Source organism: Bufo bufo, chromosome 7 (genome assembly GCF_905171765.1).
Source record: "Bufo bufo chromosome 7, aBufBuf1.1, whole genome shotgun sequence".
Classification (NCBI taxonomy): domain Eukaryota; kingdom Metazoa; phylum Chordata; class Amphibia; order Anura; family Bufonidae; genus Bufo; species Bufo bufo.
In genome coordinates, this window is record NC_053395.1 from 44,514,329 (window position 1) to 44,535,873 (window position 21,545).

General features: G+C 45.7%; 1 protein-coding gene across 1 annotated transcript in view; it reads left to right on the plus strand.

The window, feature by feature from the left end:
- Nucleotides 1–21,545, plus strand: part of ACSM3 (acyl-CoA synthetase medium chain family member 3) — a 58,789-nt gene that overhangs the window by 17,491 nt on the left and 19,753 nt on the right. Inside the window, exons 2-6 of the mRNA XM_040439865.1 lie at nt 1,266–1,487; nt 1,612–1,822; nt 9,929–10,133; nt 11,517–11,660; nt 19,327–19,483. Of these exons, the coding sequence (XP_040295799.1) occupies nt 1,266–1,487; nt 1,612–1,822; nt 9,929–10,133; nt 11,517–11,660; nt 19,327–19,483 (939 nt within the window). The remainder of the gene's footprint in view (nt 1–1,265; nt 1,488–1,611; nt 1,823–9,928; nt 10,134–11,516; nt 11,661–19,326; nt 19,484–21,545) is intronic.

Genomic DNA, 21,545 nt, shown 5'->3' on the forward strand with positions numbered 1-21,545 from the left:
ATGAAGCGGCCGAGTGAGTGGCCGCCTCTCAGTGCGCCTGCGCCGATTGAAGATAGGTACGGCCGCGGCGCAGGCGCCAGATATTGAATGAAAACAGGCAGGGCCAGCGGATAAAGATCCCGTCCGCTGGCCCTGTCAATCAACAAGCAGAGGGGGCGTCATTACCATCGGAGGATGCGGCTGCTACCAGCAAGTAGCCGCCCTACTTGCTGGTAGCAAGGTAATTTACATATTATAAAAATAGGGTTTTAGCAAATTCTACTGAACCAAAATTCTTATTTTACTTATGTATGGATAAATCGCAGTGTAGGGGTTATTATTAAGCAAAAAAAAAAAAAACGGTTTAGTGGGCTGACAGAAGCCCTTTAACTCTATGCTTTCTGTTGATTCTGCTGTGTCATTGAGCTTACCTTACATTCATATAATGAATCTTAAAGGCATATTATCTTTTCTGCTTCTGTGAACATAATATATAACTGTTACATGACATCCAAAAACATGAAGTCACAGTAAATAACTCTGCTTTTGTCTCTAACATATAAACATTGGAACTGTATTAAGGTTATTGGCAGGTCTAGCTGTAATACACATATAAGCCATATTAGCAACCTAGGACAGGTCTTAGCTGGCCAGCTACAGGTGTGGACTGGGAAATCCCACTACTAAACCCATCTCCCAGTCCAAAGAAATCCAGCCCATATAAACTTAAACAAAGAGCTCCAGCAGACTCTGCTGAAGCAACTGCATCTTTCTAGATTTCCGCTATCTTACCCTGGTGGGGAACCTGGGTGAGAGATACACTCCCACATCATATTAGTCTCCCTTTAATAAGTTGTATCTTGTTTTCTTGAATGCATCCACGTGCTAAACTCAAAGCACATAAGGATACCTGTTTAGATAATACTTTGGGAGGAAAGGTCAAGCGGGGAATGAAAAACTAAAACGTAAAAAATGAAAAATCGCCCAGTCCTGAAGAGGCTCAGTTTATTTATTTTAAATTGCATTAATCATTTTATAATTTTTTTTTTATTTACCAGTTTTTTATTTTTGGGGAATTAGGATTTATTAGACTAAACACATCCTACAGCACAGGTATGAAGGATAATCACACACTTCATCCATGATAGAATGGAAATATACAGCAAGAGGGATGCAGATGGATTAGTGATCTAGTTTTAAATGGGGAAAACTTGTTATTTTATAATATAGATAGATATTGTTTGTGTCCTTATATTCAACGTGTTACAGAATTTCCTCTTGTACAGGGACCTGATGTGTCAGCCATGAAAATTCTTCTTAAAGCTAAACATCTCACCGCCCATATTAACACACGTGTCTGCTGCAGATTATTCAGCAAAGGCCAGAAATTTTATGCCCCTCAGAATTTCTCGGACTATGAGGATGTTAAGAAAAGTTACAAATTAGAACTGCCGGAATACTTCAACTTCGCTAGCGACATCTTAGATAAATGGACTGCTGCTGAAAAGGTAAATGTCTATGATTTGTTCCAGATCCCGCACATCATAAAACTGGCCATGGAAATGGTTGGAAGTAGCACTGGGTAATGTGAGGATGATATATAAGTAGTAATAGATGATGGTCTTTTTCCAGGATGGCAGCAGAAATCCCAATCCTGCTCTGTGGTGGATAGATGGGCAAGGAAAAGAGGTCAAATGGAGCTTCGATGAATTGGGGTTTCACTCCAGGAAAGTGGCGAATATACTCTCCGACGCTTGTGACTTGAAACCAGGAGACAGGGTTATTGTCATTCTTCCTCGGGTACCGGAGTGGTGGCTCTTTAATGTTGCGTGCATCAGATCAGGTACGTAGAGTGAAAGGGGACCTTCCCTGACCACAAGCAGCATGATTTCCTGACTCCAGCCCCTCCAGCCCTATTGTACTATGCATTCTGTATTCAGAATGCTATTATTTTCCCTTATAACCATGTTATAATGATCGGGTCCCCATCCCGATCATCACCTAGCAACCGTGCGTGAAAATCGCACCGCATCCGCACTTGCTTGCGGATGCTTGCGATTTTCAAGCAACCCCTATTTATTTCTATGGGGCCTACGTTACGTGAAAAACACACAAAGAGGAGCATGCTGCGATTTTCACGCAACGCACAGCCCCATAGAAATGAATGCACGGGCGGAAATCTCGCCCGTGTGAAAGGGGCCTTAGAGAAGGCGGGGACAGTTCCCAGGTGTCCCTGCCTTCTAGATCACTGTATACACAGCACTCACTGAGCGCTGTGTATACAGAGCAGAAAGCGCTATGCGCTTCCTGTTCCGGTCCGGCAGTCATGTGACCGCCGGAGCCGGGTGAGTGCTGTACAGCCCCAGTTACAGGAGAAATCAACAGTGGAAAAAAAAAAAGGGTAAGTTAAATGTCCCCCAGAGGTCTTGTATGACCTTATGGGGGATGAAAAGTGTAAAATAAAAAAAATAAAAATAAAGTGTTAAAAAATAACTGCTCATCTGAACAGCCCCATTTAAGTGAATGGGTCCGGATTCAGTGTGGGTGCAATGCGTTCACCCGCACGGATTTCTCGTCTAAGTGTCAATTATAGTCTTCCAGCAGTAGTGCAGCCTTTAAACAGGACCTATCATCACTCCTGACATGTCTGGTTTTTTAACTACTTGCATTCCCCGTGTAATAACAATTCTGGAGCTTGTATTCTTATGACTCTATGTTGTGACATTCCTTTATTATTCCTGCTGGAAGTTATGAATTCATTACTAGCAGTTTGCAATGAAGGTCCGGCTGATTGTTACCAGTTGGGGTGGGGGGGGGGGGGTGTCTTTTCACAGTTTGACACTATCCAATCAGTGCTGCCAGTGTCAGACTGTGCAGGGACTCACCCCTTCCCCAAATGATAACACCCATTTGAACTTTCATTGCAAACTGCTAGTTGTTCATTTATAACTTCTAGCAGGAATAATAAAGGACTGGCACATCATAGAGCCATAAGTATAGATGCTCTAGAATTGTTATTACATGGGGGATGCAAGTAGTTACTAAAAACAGACAAGTCAGGAGAGGAGACATGTATACTTTAACCACTTAAGGACCACAGGTTTATACCCCCCTAGTGACCAGGCCCTTTTTTACAGATCGGCACTTCACAACTTTAACGGTTTATTGCTCGGTCATGCAACTTGGCACCCAAATTAATTTTACCTCCTTTTCTTCTCACAAATACAGCTTTCTTTTGGTGGTATTTGATTGCTGCTGAGATTTTTCGTTTTTCTGATATTAATCAAAATAGGCTGCAATTTTCTCAAAAAAAAAGTGTATTTTTAACTTTCTCTGGTTAAATTGTTCAAATATAATTACATTTCTATACAAGTTTGTGTCAGAATTTATTGTGCTACATGTCTTTGATAAAAAAAAATCCAATAAGTGTATATTTATTGGTTTGCGCAAAAGTTATAGCGTTTACAAACTATGGTACAAAAATGTGAATTTCCCCATTTTGAAGCAGCTCTGACTTTCTGAGCACCTGTCATGTTTCTTGAGGTGCTAGAATGCCAGGATAGTATAAATACCCCCCAAATGACCCCATTTTAGAAAGAAGACACCCCAAAGTATTCGCGGAGGGGCATGGTGAGTTCATGTATGATTTAATTTTTTTTCACAAGTTAGCGGAAAATGACACTTTCTGAGAAAAAAAAAAATATATAAAGTTTCCATTTCTGCTAACTTCTGGCAAAAAAAAAATAATCTCCCACGGACTTACTATGCCCCTCAGTGAATACCTTGGGGTGTCTACTTTCCGAAATGAGGTCATTTGTGGGGTGTGTTTACTGTTCTGGCATTTTGGGCGGGGCTAAATTGTGAGCAACCCTGTAAAGCCTAAAGGTACTCGTTGGACTTTCGGCCCCTTTACGCACCTAGGCTGCAAAAAAGTGTCACACATGTGGTATCGCGGTACTCCGAAAAACTAGGGCAATGTGTTTTGGGGTGTATTTTTACATATACCCATGCTGGGTGAGAGAAATATCTGTAAATTGACAACATTGTATAAAAAAAAAGTAAAAAGTTGTCATTTATAGAGATATTTCTCACACACAGCATGGGTATATGTAAAAATACACCCCAAAACACATTGCGTGACACTTTTTTGCAGCCTAGGTGCACAAAGGGGCCCAAATTCCAATGAGTACCTTTAGGATTTCACAGGGCATTTTTTACGCATTTGGATTACAAACTACTTCTCACGCATTAGGGCCCCTAAAATGCCAGGGCAGTATAAATACCCCACAAGTGACCCCATTTTGGAAAGAAGACACCCCAAGGTATTCCCAAGGTGTTTTTATTTATTTTTTTACCTTTAGAGGACAAACCTCTCCTTCCCCATGGGACAATGTGCAAAGCGCAAATCGCCCAGAGATGTGGCGAAGTACATTATGCACTTTGTCCCAGGTGAAAGGAGGTTTGTAGCAGCTCTGTGTGAAAGGGCCCTAAGACCTCTGTGTGCCTGTCCTGTTTGACGCACTAATCCCTACACTAATAGTGTACCTGTGTGTGGTACTTGCGGAAACACTCCCCTATGCATAGGGCAGGCTGGTCAGGACATTCAGGACAAAAAAAGGTGGTGTCACGCCTTATTCCACCCCTGCTACAGACACAACATCTTTTTCTTGGAGAACGCTGAGTTGGGGTACCAGGATAGACACTTAGGAAGTGTCTGTCATGTAGCCGGCTAACTACATCAGGGACTTGGGGCACAGACCCTCCTGGATACAGGAGTTCCGAAATGATCTCTTCCTGGAATTTTAGGAAGGATCTCGTTCTCCCAGCCTTACTGTAGAGAACAAAACTATTATAGACAGCCAATTGAATTAAATAAACAGACACCTTCTTATACCAGCGTCTGGTGCGGCGGGACACTAAATAGGGAGCCAACATCTGGTCATTGAAGTCCACCCCTCCCATGTGAAGGTTATAGTCATAGACAGAGAGGGGTTTCTCAATGACTCCAGTTGCCCTTTCAATTTGTACTGTCGTGTCTGCGTGAATGGTGGACAGAAGGTAAACGTCCCTCTTGTCCCTCCACTTCACCGCGAGCAGTTCTTGGTCACACAAGGCAGCTCTCTCCCCCCGTGCAAGTGGGATATTAGGTTGCGCGGTGCCACAGCATTGAATTCTGACTATATGTAAGTGCCGAAAGAGGGCCACGCTTGTGTAAAAATTGTCCACGTATAAGTGGTACCCCTTGTGGAGTAAGGGTGACACCAGGTCCCAGACAATCTTGCCACTGCTCCCCAGGTAGTCAGGACATCCGACCGGCTCCAGTTTTGAGTCTTTTCCCTGATAGACCCTAAAACGATATGTATAGCCTGTGGCCCTTTCACAGAGCTTATACAGTTTGACCCCATACCGGGCGCGCTTGCGGTAAAATGTACAAGGGACTCGTCTATGCAGATGTTCTGATTGGGGGTATACGCATCTGCAAACCTGCATGACAAACTGTCTATGAGGGGCCCAATTTTGTGGAGCCGGTCATAAGCAGGGTGGCCTCTTGGATGACAGGTTTTATTGTCAGTAAAATGCATAAAGCGCATGATGACCTCAAAACGTGCCCTGGACAAAGCAGCAGAGAACATGGGCATGTAATGTATTGGGTCTTTAGACCAATAGGACCGCAATACATTTTTTTTAGTTAGACCCATGCTGAGGATAAGGCCCAAAAATATTTTAAATTCGGAAACTGTGACTGGTTTCCACCGGAAAGGCTGGGCATAGAAGCTTTCCGGATTGGCGGTTATATACTGTGTGGCGTAGAGGTTGGTTTCTGCCACAACTAAGTCATAGAGATCCGCAGTGAAGAACAGCTCAAAAAACTCGAGGGCTGATCCTAAGTGAGCTGTCTCCACACGAACTCCAGACTGGGCGGTGAAAGGGGGCAATACGGGTGCGGCGGAAGCAGGGGATTGCCAATTTGGGTTTGCCAGCACCTCTGGGAGACTAAGGGTTCTACGGGCCTGTGAACGCTGTGGCTGCGACGGGGAAGTTAATGCACGTGCCACCGTAGCAGCTTGAACTGCCCTTCTCGCCACTTCACCAGGGAATACGGCAGTGCTGGTAGAAGGTCCAGGATGTGCTGCGCTGCTGGTGTATGCCGCACCATAAACAAGATCAGCGCTAGCACCACTCTGCTGCAAATGAGGCTCATCACGCGGGGTATGCAGAACCCTGACATGGGGTCGGGTACGCCTGACCATAGCAGGGACCTCAACCTCGTCATCTTCGCTAACGGTTAGAGTGCCACTGCTGTCTACAGGTTCATATTCTGAACCACTGGATTCAGCGGGTGAGGCGTCCCCATCGCTTTCATCCATCACGGCCAGAATCCTGTAGGCCTCTTCAGCGGAATACCCCTTTGACATTTTGGGCTAACTAAATTTAGGGGGTATTCCTTTGAGACTACCCAGGAAAAAGAGCAAACCTGCCTAGTAAAAAGGAGTGCTTGCGAAGTAAAGCTGCGATCGCTAATAAAGATCCAGAAAGCTCAAAAGTGATCTTTATAGCGCCGCAGCGATTTTACAGTGTTTTTGCAATGATCAGAAAAAAAATTTCACTGCGGTGGGGCGGACTGAACGCAAGTGTGCGCACAAGATCAGGCCTGATCGGGCGAACACTGCGTTTTTTGTAGAGCCTAAGGTGACCCTAATGTACTGATATAGATCTGATTGCGATCAGTCTTGATCACTTACAGATACTATATAGTACTAGTGCTGATTAGTCGCTGATTAGTCGCTGATTAACGTCATCGCTGTCGCTAATCAGTGAGTGCGGTGCGGTGGGCTGGGCGCTAACTACCTAACAAGTAGCTAAGTAACTGGCGGTGATAAGGGACCCTTACAGGGGGGTGATCAATTACAGGGGAGTGACAGGGGGGTGATCAGGGAGTCTATATGGGGTAATAAGGGGTTAATAAGTGAAAGGGAGGGGTGTAATGTGTGTGTGTGTGGTGCTTGGTGCTACTTACAGAGCTGCCTGTGTCCTCTGGTGGTCGATCCAAGCAAAAGGGACCACCAGAGGAGCAGGTAGCAGGTATATCAGACGCTATTTAAAAAATGGCGTCTGACATACCCATTTCATTGGTTATTTTAAAAATCTACAGCCTGCCAGCCAATGATCGCTGCTGGCAGGCTGTAGTTCAACTTGTTTACTATGCGATCCTGTGAACGCGCGCTCCTGTAGGCGCGCGTTCACAGGAAATCTCGGGTCTCACGAGATGACGCAAATAGGAGTCGCTGAGACCTGAGAGTGCCGCCGCACTGACGCCTTTCGGCGTTAGTGTTACGGCAAGCGGTTAAGTAGACAGTGACAGGAAATATTTTGACTCCAGACAAACCCCATACACTTACACCACAGCACACCGCTCTCCTCCTCTGTGAAGTCTCCTTGGCTTCAGAACCTGCGTAGATATCATGTGACCTTATTTGTGCAGGTCCTTCAAGAGTAACAGGACCTGCACACATATGGTCATGTCACCTTACCTGTGCAGTTCCTTCTGCAGGTCCTGCACACATTTGTGCAAGGAATTGTCTTTAAAGGGGTTGTGCAGGTAACATAGTAACATAGTACATAATGCCGAAAAAAGACATCTGTCCATCCAGTTCGGCCTGTTATCCTGCAAGTTGATCCAGAGGAAGGCAAAAAAAAAAAACTGTGAGATAGAAGCCAATTTTCCCCACTTTAGGGGAATAAAAAATTCCTTCCCGACTCCAATCAGGCAATCAGAATAACTCCCTGGATCAACGACCCCTCTCTAGTAGCTATAGCCTGTAATATTATTACACTCCAGAAATACATCCAGGCCCCTCTTGAATTCCTTTATTGTACTCACCATGACCACCTCCTCAGGCAGAGAGTTCCATAGTCTCACTGCTCTTACCGTAAAGAATCCTTTTCCATGTTTGTGTACAAACCTTCTTTCCTCCAGACGCAGAGGATGTCCCCTCGTCACAGTCCTGGGAATAAATAGATGATGGGATAGATCTCTGTACTGACCCCTGATATATTTATACATATTAATTTGATCTCCCCTCAGTCGTCTTTTTTCTAAAGTGAATAACCCTAATGTTGATAATCTTTCAGGGTACTGTAGTTGCCCCATTCCAGTTATTACTTTAGTTGCCCTCCTCTGGACCTTCTCCAGCTCTGCTATGTCTGCCTTGTTTACAGGAGCCCAGAACTGTACACAGTACTCCATGTGTGGTCTGACTAGCGATTTGTAAAGTGGTAGGACTATGTTCTTATAACGGGCATCTATGCCCCTTTTGATGCAACCCATTATCTTATTGGCCTTGGCAGCAGCTGCCTGACACTGGTTTTTGCAGCTTAGTTTGCAGTTTATTAAAATTCCTAGATCCTTTTCCATGTCAGTGTTACCGAGTGTTTTACCATTTAGTATGTACGGGTGACTTGCATTATTCCTTCCCATGTGCATAACTTTACATTTGTCAGTGTTAAACCTCATCTGCCACTTTTCTGCCCAAGCCTCCAATCTATCCAGATCCCTCTGTAGTAGTATACTGTCCTCTTCAGTGTTAATTACTTTACACAGTTTAGTGTCATCTGCGAAAATTGATACTTTACTGTGCAAGCCTTCTACAAGATCATGAATAAATATATTGAAGAGAATAGGGCCCAATACTGACCCCTGAGGTACCCCACTAGTGACAGTGACCCAATCTGAGTATGTACCGTTAATAACCACCCTCTGTTTTCTATCATTGAGCCAGTTACTTACCTACTTACAGACGTTTTCTCCCAGTCCGAGCATTCTCATTTTATATACGGTACCTCTCACAATGAGATTTTAGGATGTTTTTAAAGATATCCCATTTTGTGGCTGTATTTTTATTTTTGAGGACTTTGTCCTAGTTAGTTAGGCCTATGGCCTCTCTTAGTTGGCTAAATTTAGCTTTTTTGAAGTTTGGTATTTTTGTTCCTCCCTGTAGAAACGCACTTTTGAATGACAATTGGAAGGTTATTACTTTATGGTCACTATTTCCCAGGTGTCCCCCGACCTGCACGTCTGTTGTTCTGTCAGGTCTATTGGTTAATACGAAGTCCAGTATGGCCGTCCCTCTAGTCGAGTCCTGAACCAGTTGGGAAAGGTAATTGTCTTTGGTTATTGCCAAGAACCCTTATGGGATATACAAGTTTCAGTTTCCCAGTCTATATCTGGGTAGTTGAAGTCCCCCATAATAACCACCTAATTATGATTTGCCGCTTTGTCTATCTCATTTAGTAGTAGATTTTCTGTGGACTCTGGTATATTAGGTGGTTTATAGTAAACTCCTATTAGTAATTTATTGTTGTTTTTAGCTCCATGTATCCTGATGACCTATCGTCAGGATAGGTCATCAATATCTGATCGGTGGGAGTCTTGACACCCGGCACCCCCTCCAATCAGCTGTTTTTAGAGGAGGCGGCGCTCCATGCGAGTGCTGCTCCCTCTGAACTGCACTACACATTGTCTCCTGTGAGGCAGTGGCATAATGTAATTACAAGTACTTGCTCCATTCAAGTGATTCAAATGACACTGCACTGCCGAAACCTCAGAGATGACGGGCAGTGTAATGAACAGGAAGCAGCGCTCACATGGAGTGCCACCTCATAATAAGGAGACATCAGGACCAGAAATGAAATGTGACAGTTTAGTGGCCTACTGTATTACAGATTTTGCATTATGTCCCCGAAGCATAGCTCACTCTGTCATATAAGAAGACAGCAGTACTAGAAATGTGATGGTTGGTGGTCTATTACAAATCTTGCTTTATGGACGTGGAGCTTCAAGTTACATCTCAGCTGATCAAGGATTTCATCCTCAGATGCTCTTCTAGGAAGAAATTCAAAACCATTATAAGTAGAGTTCCAACTAATGTCTCCATCATTTAATTTACAGGTTTAGTTTTAATTCCTGGGACAATTCAACTTACAGCAAAGGATATGTTACACAGGCTGCAAACATCAGAAGCACGGTGCATTATCACTAGCCATGAACTGGCACCAGCTGTAGATGCCATCTCAGCCCAAACTCCATTGCTAAAAACCAAAATGACCGTGTCTGGAACCAGAGAAGGGTGGCTGAGTTTTCAAGAGCTCTATAGGTATGTTAATTATACACAACCAAATCAAGATGGTCAAACTGTTATTTCATATTATGAGCCAAACCCTTAGATCCAATAGCACTTTAACAAATAATGGGTAGCTTAATAAAACTTAACGTTTAATAGTCTCAAATAAAATAATAGGCCCTTAAAGTTAAAAAATTGTTGCATTGAAAACAACTAAAGACTGCATGGGTATGTTATCCTGCAGAGTGATCGAAAATAGGGAAGGGACCCGATGTAGGGATAGAGGTAATGATAGAGTGAGAAGAAGAGTTTAGACAGAAGGACACAATGCTGGGTCTCACACCCTAGGTGTCCCTAAGTGTGCCTATATCCCCCTCTCACTTTCAAGCCCTAGAGCGTCATTTCCTTAATTTAGACTGCCCAGCTTCGTCAGACAGATATGAGCGGGTCCAATCACTCCTGACGCCACTGGTAGTCACATACATATAAAACTAACAAAGAATAGAATTCGCAACACCCTGTTCCTGTCTGACTTAATCAGACCTATGTCAGTAAACACCAGTGTCGCTCAACATATTAGGGACCTTGTGGTATCCCTTTTAATGATCAATACATGTCCCGACGCGTTTCATCAGTATTTACTAATTCCTCAGGGGACTAATATATACTTATGACCACATAAGAACTATGGCCAGATCATAGTTCAAATTGGAGTAATCAAAATTCCCAAAAGATGTTGTATCAAATAATCACAGATCAGTTGTGATCAAAGGTGATATGATATAATCAACCCAGATCAACTTTTATCAATGCTCAAAGCCAATATAGTGTTCACTCCCAAATGCTGAATCAGTCATTATGGTCAGATGTTGCCAATATGTTTCACAACTATTCAGTGAGGTGTGCCCAAGTGCTTGCAGCAACAGTTCAAAGGCACAAGATCACTCTTTTGTGTACTTATCTGTTCAATGTTAGGTGAGCATTGTTCACAGAAGAATGGTGCGGGTGTCCTCCATGGCGTCCTGCGTATGGCTGCTGCCGTCAGGAGTGATTGGACCCGTTCATATCTGTCTGACGAAGCTGGGCAGTCTAAATTAAGGAAGGGACGCTCTAGGGCTTGAAAGTGAGAGGGGGATAGGCAGAATCAGGGATACCTAGGGTGTGAGACCCAGCATTGTGTCCTTCTGTCTAAACTCTTCTTCTCACTCTATCATTACCTCTATCCCTACATCGGGTACCTTCCCTATTTTCGATCACTCTGCAGGATAACATACCCATGCAGTCTTTAGTTGTTTTCAATGCAACAATTTTTTAACTTTAAGGGCCTATTACTCTATAGGTATGTTCCATCATATTATTATGTAAGGAAAAATCCACCAATGACCATATAATAAAATGTGTTTACCTTTATTGAAGGGTGGCTAACGACCAGCACACATGTGTTAGGACCAGGAGTACAGATCCAATGACCATTTTCTTCACTAGTGGGACAACAGGTTCTCCAAAAATGACAGAGCACAGTCACTGCAGCTACGGGCTAGGACTGACTATAAATGGAAGGTAAGAAAATATGGAAGAAACTAAGCAATTTCAAAGGTTGCATTACAAATATTATACAAGTAAATTCTCCACCCTGTAATTCAGTGGCCAAGACAGGACTGGCATCAGCACTAGACACACGTGGGCAGATGCCAGAGTCAACTATTCTTGGGAAGGCCCAATGTGGTCACGGTAAGCTGTCACGGGTAAGGAAGGTAGAGAGGAAGTGCACCCCCTAAACTGCCACCCTCAACCCTGTCCCTGCCTACTTGCACCACCCACCCTTGGTGACGGGGCGTAACTGGGCGACGGTCCCTGACCTACGTAAGTGTAGAGCAGAGCAAACAGAGAAAGAGAGGAACAGACAGCCAAGGCAGAAGGCCGTACACAAGACTAAGGCAAACGGATAAACAGGGAGGTAGATAAGACAACAGTACCCAGTGAAGGGGAAAGGCAACGGCGGGTCAACTAGCCGAGGTCGGTCCGGGAGGTCACGTCAATACAAGGGATGAGGCAGGAGACGAAATCCGAGAACGAGCCGAGGTCAAATCCGAGAGATAGCGTAGGTACCAAGGGAGTGGGCAAAGCGAGGTCAGGAAACAAACAAGGTCAATACCAGAGGTCAAGTAATAATAGTACTCACAGCCCTAGAGACAAAAATCACAGGCAACCTGTAGCCAGCAGGCCGTCTGTATTTATAGTGGGGAGTGAGGGTCATGTGACGTGGCCAGCGTCACATGACCAACAGACAGACAAGTCGAGCACCGAGTGATCAGCTCGGCGCTCAAGGCAGACCTAGGAGCAGGGAGGCTCCCAGCTAGCAAAGCCGCCCTGGCAACGAGTCCAAACACAGATCCTCGCTCCCGAAGCTAAGCAGCAGGTCTGTGGCTGATGGGAGACCGAGTGCGCCTTCGGCGCCCCGTTACAGTACCCCTCCTTTTACGAGGGGCCACCGGACCCAAGCATTGTGGACGAGGTTTTCTCAGGGTGTTCCCGGTGAAACTTAGCAATTAACCTGGAAGCATGCATCCTGGACACAGGTACCCAGGACCTCTCCTCGGGTCCAAAACCTTTCCAGTGGACCAGGTATTGAAAGGAGTTTCTAACCTTTCTAATATCCATGATTCTAGAGATGACGAATTCTTCCTGACCTTCAACCTCCACAGATGGGGGAGGTTTTTTAGAAGGAACCACTGGCGACACATATTTTTTGAGTAAAGATCATCATGTATACGAAGGGATTCGGGTAGTTTTATTCTAAAAGACACCGGGTTAATAACCTCAATAATATTATATGGTCCTATGAAACGCGGAGAGAATTTTCGAGAACAATGTTTCAAAGAAAGATTCTTAGTCGACAACCATACTGTCACGAATGAAGTTGCAGATAGCTGGAACTTATAAATAAACGACCGACTGGCTTGATCCCAAACTAAGGAGCATATAGGTGAGCCCTATAAAACCCTAAGAGCTCTCCCTGACTGCTATGCACATGCAAGGGTCTCAATGGTAGACGATTGCATGCCCACGTACCTAAGACTGTGGTGACACCTGAAAACCATATAATAGTGAGGGGACACGACCACCGGCTCCCTGCACTTAATACGGACGGAGTCAGGGTCACCTAGAATCAAGCCAGCAAGGAAACACAATAAAGGAAAAGACTTATCTGAGCAAACAGAAGCAGCAGCCTCCGGCAGTGAACACTTCATCCAGGAAGTAGTATAAACCGCAAAGTGAGGCAGTATGGGAGGGAATATAAAGGAAGACGATTAGTCTAAATAAGTGACACCTGGGAGAAGGAAAGAAGCTGACAAAGTGAAACCAAAACAAAGAATGTCATACAAGAGGTAGAGAAGAACGTCTGCCAGACGTTCTCACAGAACTGGCGGTGACACATACTTTATTGCCGAGCATCTGCCTGTGGGTTGAGTGAGAACGCGGAGGAATTAGAGCTAAAACGAGGATGAAAACCACTATTACAAAAAAAAGGAGATACTCCTGTGGACGAATTAACCCGATTGTTGATGGCAAACTATGCTAACGGGAGATACCTCACCCATAAAAGCTGATTGTGCGATACATAACACCTCAGGAAAAGTTCCACTGCCTGATTTAACCGTTCCGTCTGTCCATTAGTCTCTGGATGGAAAGCAGACGAAAAGGATAAAGAGATGTCGCATCTTTGACAAAAAGCTCTCCAGAATCCGGAAACAAACTGAACGCCCCTATCAGAGACAATATTTTCAGGGACACCATGCAGGTGTACCACATGTTCAATAAACAAGGATGCTAAGGTTTTCGCATCAGGGAGCTTACTTAAAGGAACAAAATGCACCATCTTGCTAAAACGGTCAACCACTACCCAAACCACTGACTTCCCCTCAGAGGGGGGCAGGTCAGAAATAAAATCCATGGAAATGGGTTACCATGGTTTGCAGGGAATGGGTAGTGGTTGTAGTTCCCCAGCGGGATGTGTTCTCGGGGGCTTTGATCTGGCACATACCTCACAAGCCAAAACATAAGATTGTACATCCTTAGACAAAGTAGGCCACCAGAAGGACCTCAGCGGCCACCAGAAGGACCTCAGCAGCAATTCTTTAGTGGCAGCAATGCCTGGATGACCACACAGGACAGAGTCATGACACTCACCCATAAGACGAAAACGAAAATGCTCGGGAACGAACAACTTATCTGAAGGAGTTTGTGGAGGAGCAAGTTGCTGAGCTCGTTGAATTTCAGAGGAAAGATCCGAGGATATCGCTGCCACAAAGATGCTTGCCGGTAAGATGGGTTCAGGAGAAGTGTCAGGAGGTTGGATGGCATTAAAACTCCGGGGCAAGGCATCTGCTTTAATATTTTTACTTCCTGGCCTGAAAGTAACAGAGAAGGTAAAACGAGTAAAAAATAGAGCCCACCTAGCCTGCCTAGGATTAAGGCGTTTAGCCGCCTCAAGAAACACTAAATTCTTATGATCAGCGAGGACCGTAATACAGTGTTTAGCCCCTTCTAAAAAATGCCTCCATTCTTCAAATGCCCATTTTATGGCCAGTAACTCGCGGTTTCCAATGTTGTAATTTCTCTCCGAAGGAGAGAACTTGTGAGAGAAGAAGGCACACGGTCTTAAATTCGACCTCCACCACAAAAGGTTCCTCAGGATTAGGCTGAACCAAGACTGGGGCCACTTGAAAACAATTTTTTAAAGTCTCAAAGGCCTGACAGGCCTCCAATGACCAGTTGACAAGATCAGACCCTTTTTTAGTTAAATCAGTAAGGGGCTTAGCGATAACAGAAAAATTCTTTATGAATTTACGATAAAAGTTGGCGAATCCTAAAAAGCGTTGAAGTGCCTTTAAGGAGGATGGTCTTACCCAGTCCTGGATAGCCTAAACCTTACTGGGATCCATTTTAAATGAATGTGGACTAAGAATGTACCCAAGATAGGGAATCTCTTGAACTCCAAACACACATTTCTCCAATTTAACGGATAGATGATTCTCCCTGAGGATTCTAAGAACAGATCTGATGTGAGATACATGGGTATTCCAGTCAGGTGAAAAGACAAGAATATCATCAAGATAAACAATCATAACTTTGCCGATAAGTTCTCTAAAAATGTCGTTCATAAAGTTCTGAAACACAGCTTGGGCATTACATAGACCGAATGGCATAACAAGATACTCAAAGTGTCCCTCTGGGGTATTAAAGGCCGTTTTCCATTCATCACCTTCCTTAATACGAATCAAGTTATAAGCCCCCCTCAAATCGAGTTTAGAAAACCAAGAAGCACCCAAGATCTGGTTAAATAAATCTGGAATCAATGGAATGGAATATTGATTCCTAATAGTAATTTTATTCAAGTTTCTATAATCAATACAGGGTCTGAGACCACCGTCCTTCTTCTTAACAAAAAAGAACCCAGCTCCCAAGGGCGAGGTGGAGGGCCTAATATGTCCCTTCTTAAGACTCCCCTGGATGTAGTCTCTCATGGCAGTGCGTTCAGGACCAGAGAGATTGTAAATGCGTCCCTTAGGAAACTTGGACTCGGGAACTAACTCAATAACAGTCATAAGGCCTATAGGGAGGGAGAGTGTCGGTCTGAGCAGTGGAAAAAACATCATAAAAATCAGCAATAAAGTGGGGAATGGCATCAAAGGAAACTCCAGCTTGAACTACAGTTAAGCAAGAACTACAGTTGGAACCCCATCTCTCTAACTCGCCCAGACTCCAGTTTATGACCGGATTATGTTGCTGAAGCCAGGGCATGCCAACTACTTGTACCGGAAGATTCTCTAAAATGAAAAAAGAACATTTCTCAGAGTGGCAGACCCCTACAGACAGGGTAATCTCGGGAGTACAGAGTCTTATCGTGCCCCCAGGAGGGGAGTAGAGTCGTTAGCAACCACCTGGACCGGGGTGGACAATTTTAGTATTGGGATCCCTACCCGTTCAACAAATTTGAGATCAACAAAACTAAATGCTGACCCAGAATCCACAAAAGCACTTCCTGACCCCTTTAAGACCCCAAGGAAATTGAGACAGGCAACAATAGTTTGCTTCTTACCACCTCTGGGAATACCTTGTTCTTGGATCCCTCTGACCTGGACGATCTACCGGAAGGAGGAGCTTTGGGACATTGACAAACCCAGTGGTCGGAGTCGCCACAATAAAAACAAGAGCCGCGACGACAGCATAGTTCTCTTCACGTCATCCCGAGCTGCATGGGCTCGTCCAACTGAGCCTCCATCTTGGGTTCGGTAGAAGTCTCAGGTTTGAGAAGGGGATGAGGAGAAAACAAATGCTCCCGCTCTCTCTCTCTAATCAGTCTGTCTAATCTGATGGCTAAGGTCATGGTCTCCTCTAAAGAGTCAGGACTGGGGTAGAAGACCAGCATATCCTTCAACCTCTCTGTCAACCCTGCTCCATTTGAGAGCAGGCTCGTTCCAGCCCGAGGGAACGCACCACTTGTGGAACTGGGTGCAATAATCTTCCACGGGCCGCTCTCCCTGGGTAAGGGCTTTTAGATTAGATTCAGCCACAGATGCCCGGTCAGGCTCATCGTAAAGGACCCCTAGTGCCTGGAAAAAGAGGTCGACAGAATTGAGACAAGGGGAGTCAGACGGCAAAGAAAAGGCCCACTCCTGGGGGTCCCCTTGAAGCAAAGAGATGATTATCCCAACCCTTTGTGGGTCAGGGCCCGAGGAGTGAGGTCGTAGTCAGAAATAAAGTCTGCAGCTCTCCCTGAAAGCTAAAAAATTCCGTCGGTCACCCGAGAACCGATCAGGTAATTTAATATGCGGTTCTATTAAATGGCGGCGAGAGCGAGAATGGGGGGTGTCTGGGCGGTCTCCTGTACCTGTAACCTCTTCTCTAATTCTTGCACAATTTGGGCAAGACCCTGCACATGCTCGGTGAGACTCTGTCAATGTTAATTTGAGGCCTGTGATTCTGTCACGGGTAAGGAAGGTAGAGAGGAAGTGCACCCCTTAAACTGCCACCCTCAATCCTGTCCCTGCCTACTTGCACAACCCACCCTAGGTGACGGGGCGTAACTGGGCGACGGTCCCTGACCTACGTAAGTGTAGAGCAGAGCAAACAGAGAAAGAGAGGAACAGACAGCCAAGGCAGAAGGCGGTACACAAGACTAAGGCAAACGGATAGACAGGGAGGTAGATAAGACAACAGTACCCAGTGATGGGAAAGGCAATGGCGGGTCAACTAGCCGAGGTCAATACAAGGGATGAGGCAGGAGACGAAATCCGAGAACGAGCCGAGGTTAAATCCGAGAGATAGCGTAGGTACCAAGGGAGCGGGCAAAGCGAGGTCAGGAAACAAACAAGGTCAATACCAGAGGTCAAGTAGGAAGCAATAATAATATTACTCACAGCCCTAGAGATGAAAATCACAGGCAACCTGTAGCCAGCAGGCCGCCTGTATTTATAGTGGGGAGTGAGGGTCATGTGACGTGGCCAGTGTCACATGACTGACAGACAGACAAGTCGATGTCACGGCTGAGGATGGGGGAACCCTCAGCCGTGCGATGCCAGGAGATGGTAGGTCGCTACTTGGCCAGGACCACAGAATTAGGGAGCAGGTCACCTCCTATCGCATCCCTAATCTGACCCTGACTCCTAGCTGCATGAGCCGACCTTGATGGTAGGAGGGCTCATGCTCCGGAACCTCGGATCCCTACTAACCCTCCGCAGATGAGCTAGGAGCTGGGTAGACAGCCCGTTCCTCCTGGACGCGGAGAAACAGGAGTCTAAAGTGGCCAAGCTGCAAGAGGATAGGAACAAGAACAGCCTATGGATATGGCAGGAGAACTACACTAGTTCACACCTACCTGCCACAGCCTTGCTGACTGGATCCCGTGCTCACAGCTGATGTCCACACTATAAATAAATGGACACAGCAAACACACATACACACACAGGAACCCAAATCCATAGCTGCATTAAACATGAAAGGAAAACAACATCAACTTAACATCACATATAAACATTTATGACCACAAGGGTGGCCCTCACTGGAAGATGGAATAATACCAGGAGGATGACTCCAGCAAACCATGGCTGAAGTACCCCTCAGATACAGGCATCCAGCGGAAGCTAAATAGCCCAAGTAGCCACACACATACAGACACACCCAGTGTTCACACACTAAGAAGGAAGTTAACCCTTCCTACACCAGGCAGGGTAGTGAAGCAACTTAAAGGGAAAAGCACATAAACAACACACTCACCTGTTACCGCCGGCAACGGCATGCGTGGCAACCATGTCCTGGGGAACAGCCAGCAGGCCGAGACACTGCCACCACATGCACACAACACCACACGTTGCCCCGGACAACCGCAAGTGAAGGGAGGTGTCACAGTGCATACAAACATAATAAACCCCGTGCACACCAGACATAGAAAGTGCATACCATACAAACAAAAGGCACACCTACAAAGACAGGTTGCCAGGTGTAACCGCATGCACTTGACAGCAAGCTGCCTAGCAACAGCTCAGGCTGCTATACTGCCAAGTACAAACATGTTGCCAGCGGCAACCACATGTGAGGCAACATACCAGCAGCCCACACCATGTGGTTGACAACAGACCAAACCGCAGGCAACTGCATGCGGGTCCAGGAGTCGCGACCATGACCATGGTCGTGACAGTCGAGCACCGAGTGATCATCTCGGCGCTCAAGGCAGACCTAGGAGCAGGGAGCCTCCCAGCTAGCAAAGCCGCCCTGGGAACGAGGCCAAACACAGATCCTCGCTACCAAAGCTAAGCATGCTTAAACCAAAGATTTGGTCAAAAGGTTGCCATTGTGATGGTGTCGTCCACGGGGCCACATATCGCAGGAGCTGGAAAGAGGGATAAAGTTCACATTTGTGCTTCTGATGTAGTTGCTGATCTGATCTCGAAAAGTTGTGTTTTTCCTGCCTTCTGTAACTTTTGCACTGGAGTGCAGATCGCATACTTTTATAATTACAGCTATCAGCCTACAGCAGGGCATGGTGGGAGCTGTAGTTTTACAACAGCTGGAGAGCCACAGGTCAGCCATCCTGGGTATAGCATTACCCATAAGATCAAATGGAGGGAAGGTAGTGCTGAGCTCTGACAACAGGTCTTTGCTTGCCCTCGCCGAAAATGATGGGAATTTGCAGAATAATTTCTTAACCTTTTTGTCCATGCAGGTATTGGCTGGATTTAACCCCTTCGGACGTATTTTGGAATACATCAGACACAGGCTGGGCAAAATCTGCATGGAGCAGTGTTTTTGCTCCTTGGATTCAGGGTACATGTGTGTTTGCTCACTACATGCCTCGATTTGACCCAAGTGTAATCTTGGAAGTAAGTGAAAATAGCAATTCCGTATTATATAAAGGGGGTCAAAATCACACCATAATGTATTAGACTAATGGGTAAAAGTAATTTTAAAACCACAATAACATTTTATAGTTTATATGTAGCTACATGAAGATATGTAGGTGTAATCATAAAATATAGAGTCCGTTCATAAATACAGTACATTGCATTGCTTAACCTGTACTGATTACAGCCAGCTCATATCTGATGGTCACTGGAAGCTGTCAGCAAGTTTGTCCACAGACACACCCATGAACATCTCAGCTAAGCTCCTATCGTAAAGTGGGGCACTTAGTTTCGCTTGCATGAGATTACATTGCAGTGCCAGATGCAAATACAACCCCAATTCCAAAAAAGTTGGGGCGCTGTGTAACATGTAAATAAATGCAAATGAAAGCAGAACGCAATGATTTTAGGTCAACCTATGTTCTCTTCCAGAAAAGATCTTGTGTATTTCAGCAAGACAATGCTAAACCACATGCTGCTTCTATCACACCAGCATGGCATCACAGAATAAAAGTACGGGTGCTGAACTGGTCGCCTGCATCCAGACTTTTCACCAATAAAAAAAACATTTGGCGCGTAGTGAAACAATAAATCCGGCAAAGAGGCTCTGGACTGTTGAGTAGCGAGAATCCTACATCAGACAAGAATGGGACAACATTCCTCTCCCAAAATTCCAGAAATTGGTCTCCTCACTTCATAGATGGTTACAGACTGCTGTTAAAAAAAGAGCGGTTGTTACATAATGGTAAACATGGCCTGTCACGATGGGGAGTGGGGGAAACCCCCCACGGTGCGGTTTCAATGGGTAAAAGGGGATCAGCCTGGCCAAAAGGAGTAATAAGGAAGCAGGTCACCTCCTACAGCGTCCCTAATCCTCTACCTGACTCCTCACCGTATGAGCGGACCCCAATGGTAGGACGGCTCATACTCTGGATTCCTAGAGACCCTAAGTCGCCCTGGTAATCCCTCACCAAGGAGCAGGGAAGAGATGACCTGTTCATCCCAGTCATGGAGGAACAGGAGTCTCTATCTGAGGCCAGGCTGCAAGGAGAGGGGAACACATACAGCATAAGGAGATGGCAGGTAAGCGAAACCCATAACACACTTACCTGCCACAGACACGCTGACTGGAACCCATGCACTAGTGCTGCTGTCCACACCAACATTAAAGGACACAGCACACACCACAAACCACACAGGAACCCAGGACACCCATAGCTGCAATAAACATGAGACAGTGGAATGTCTAGCAAACATGCTGGACACCAAACATCACCAGCCATGTAACACAACACAAGACATACAACACCCTGAACATAACCCACACAAACCAAAAGATAAGAAGGGAAAGAGACACCATAATAACATCAATGACCACAAGGGTGACCCTCACTGGACAGATGGTAAAAGCCAGGAACAGTGAACCACCAGCATACACCAAGGCTGGAGGAACACTGAGCTTCAGGCATCCAGCAGAGGCTAAATAGCCCAAGCAGCCACACCCACACACACATAAACCCAGTGTTCACAAAACACTGGTTAGGGAGTTAACCCTTCCAACACCAGACAGAGGAAGGAAGCCACCTAAAGGGGAAGTGCACACACAAGCATACCAAACCACACGTTACCACCGGCAACAGCATGCGTGGCAACCATGTCACGGCAATCACCCAGAAGGCCGAGACATTGCCACCGCCTGCTCTCACAGCAACACGTTGCCGCGGGCAACCGCAAGTGTGGCAACAGTGTCACAGCGCACACCAAAGGCCGTGACATGGCCCTGTCCCAACGTTGCTGCCATCTAAATAAGTTAAATGGGTATTCCGGTTGTTAGAAGTTCTCCCCTATCCACAGGACACATGCGTGCGGCCTCTCCATTTATTTCTATGGGACTTCTGGAGATAGCCAGTGAGTACAGGGCTCGGCTATCTCAGGAATTCTCAAAGAGATGAGTGGAGCCTGACCGGCCACTCCGTTCATTTCTGGGGGGCTGCAGGTGGTATGGGGCCGCCGTTCTCGTGATTGGTGGGGGTCCCAGCGG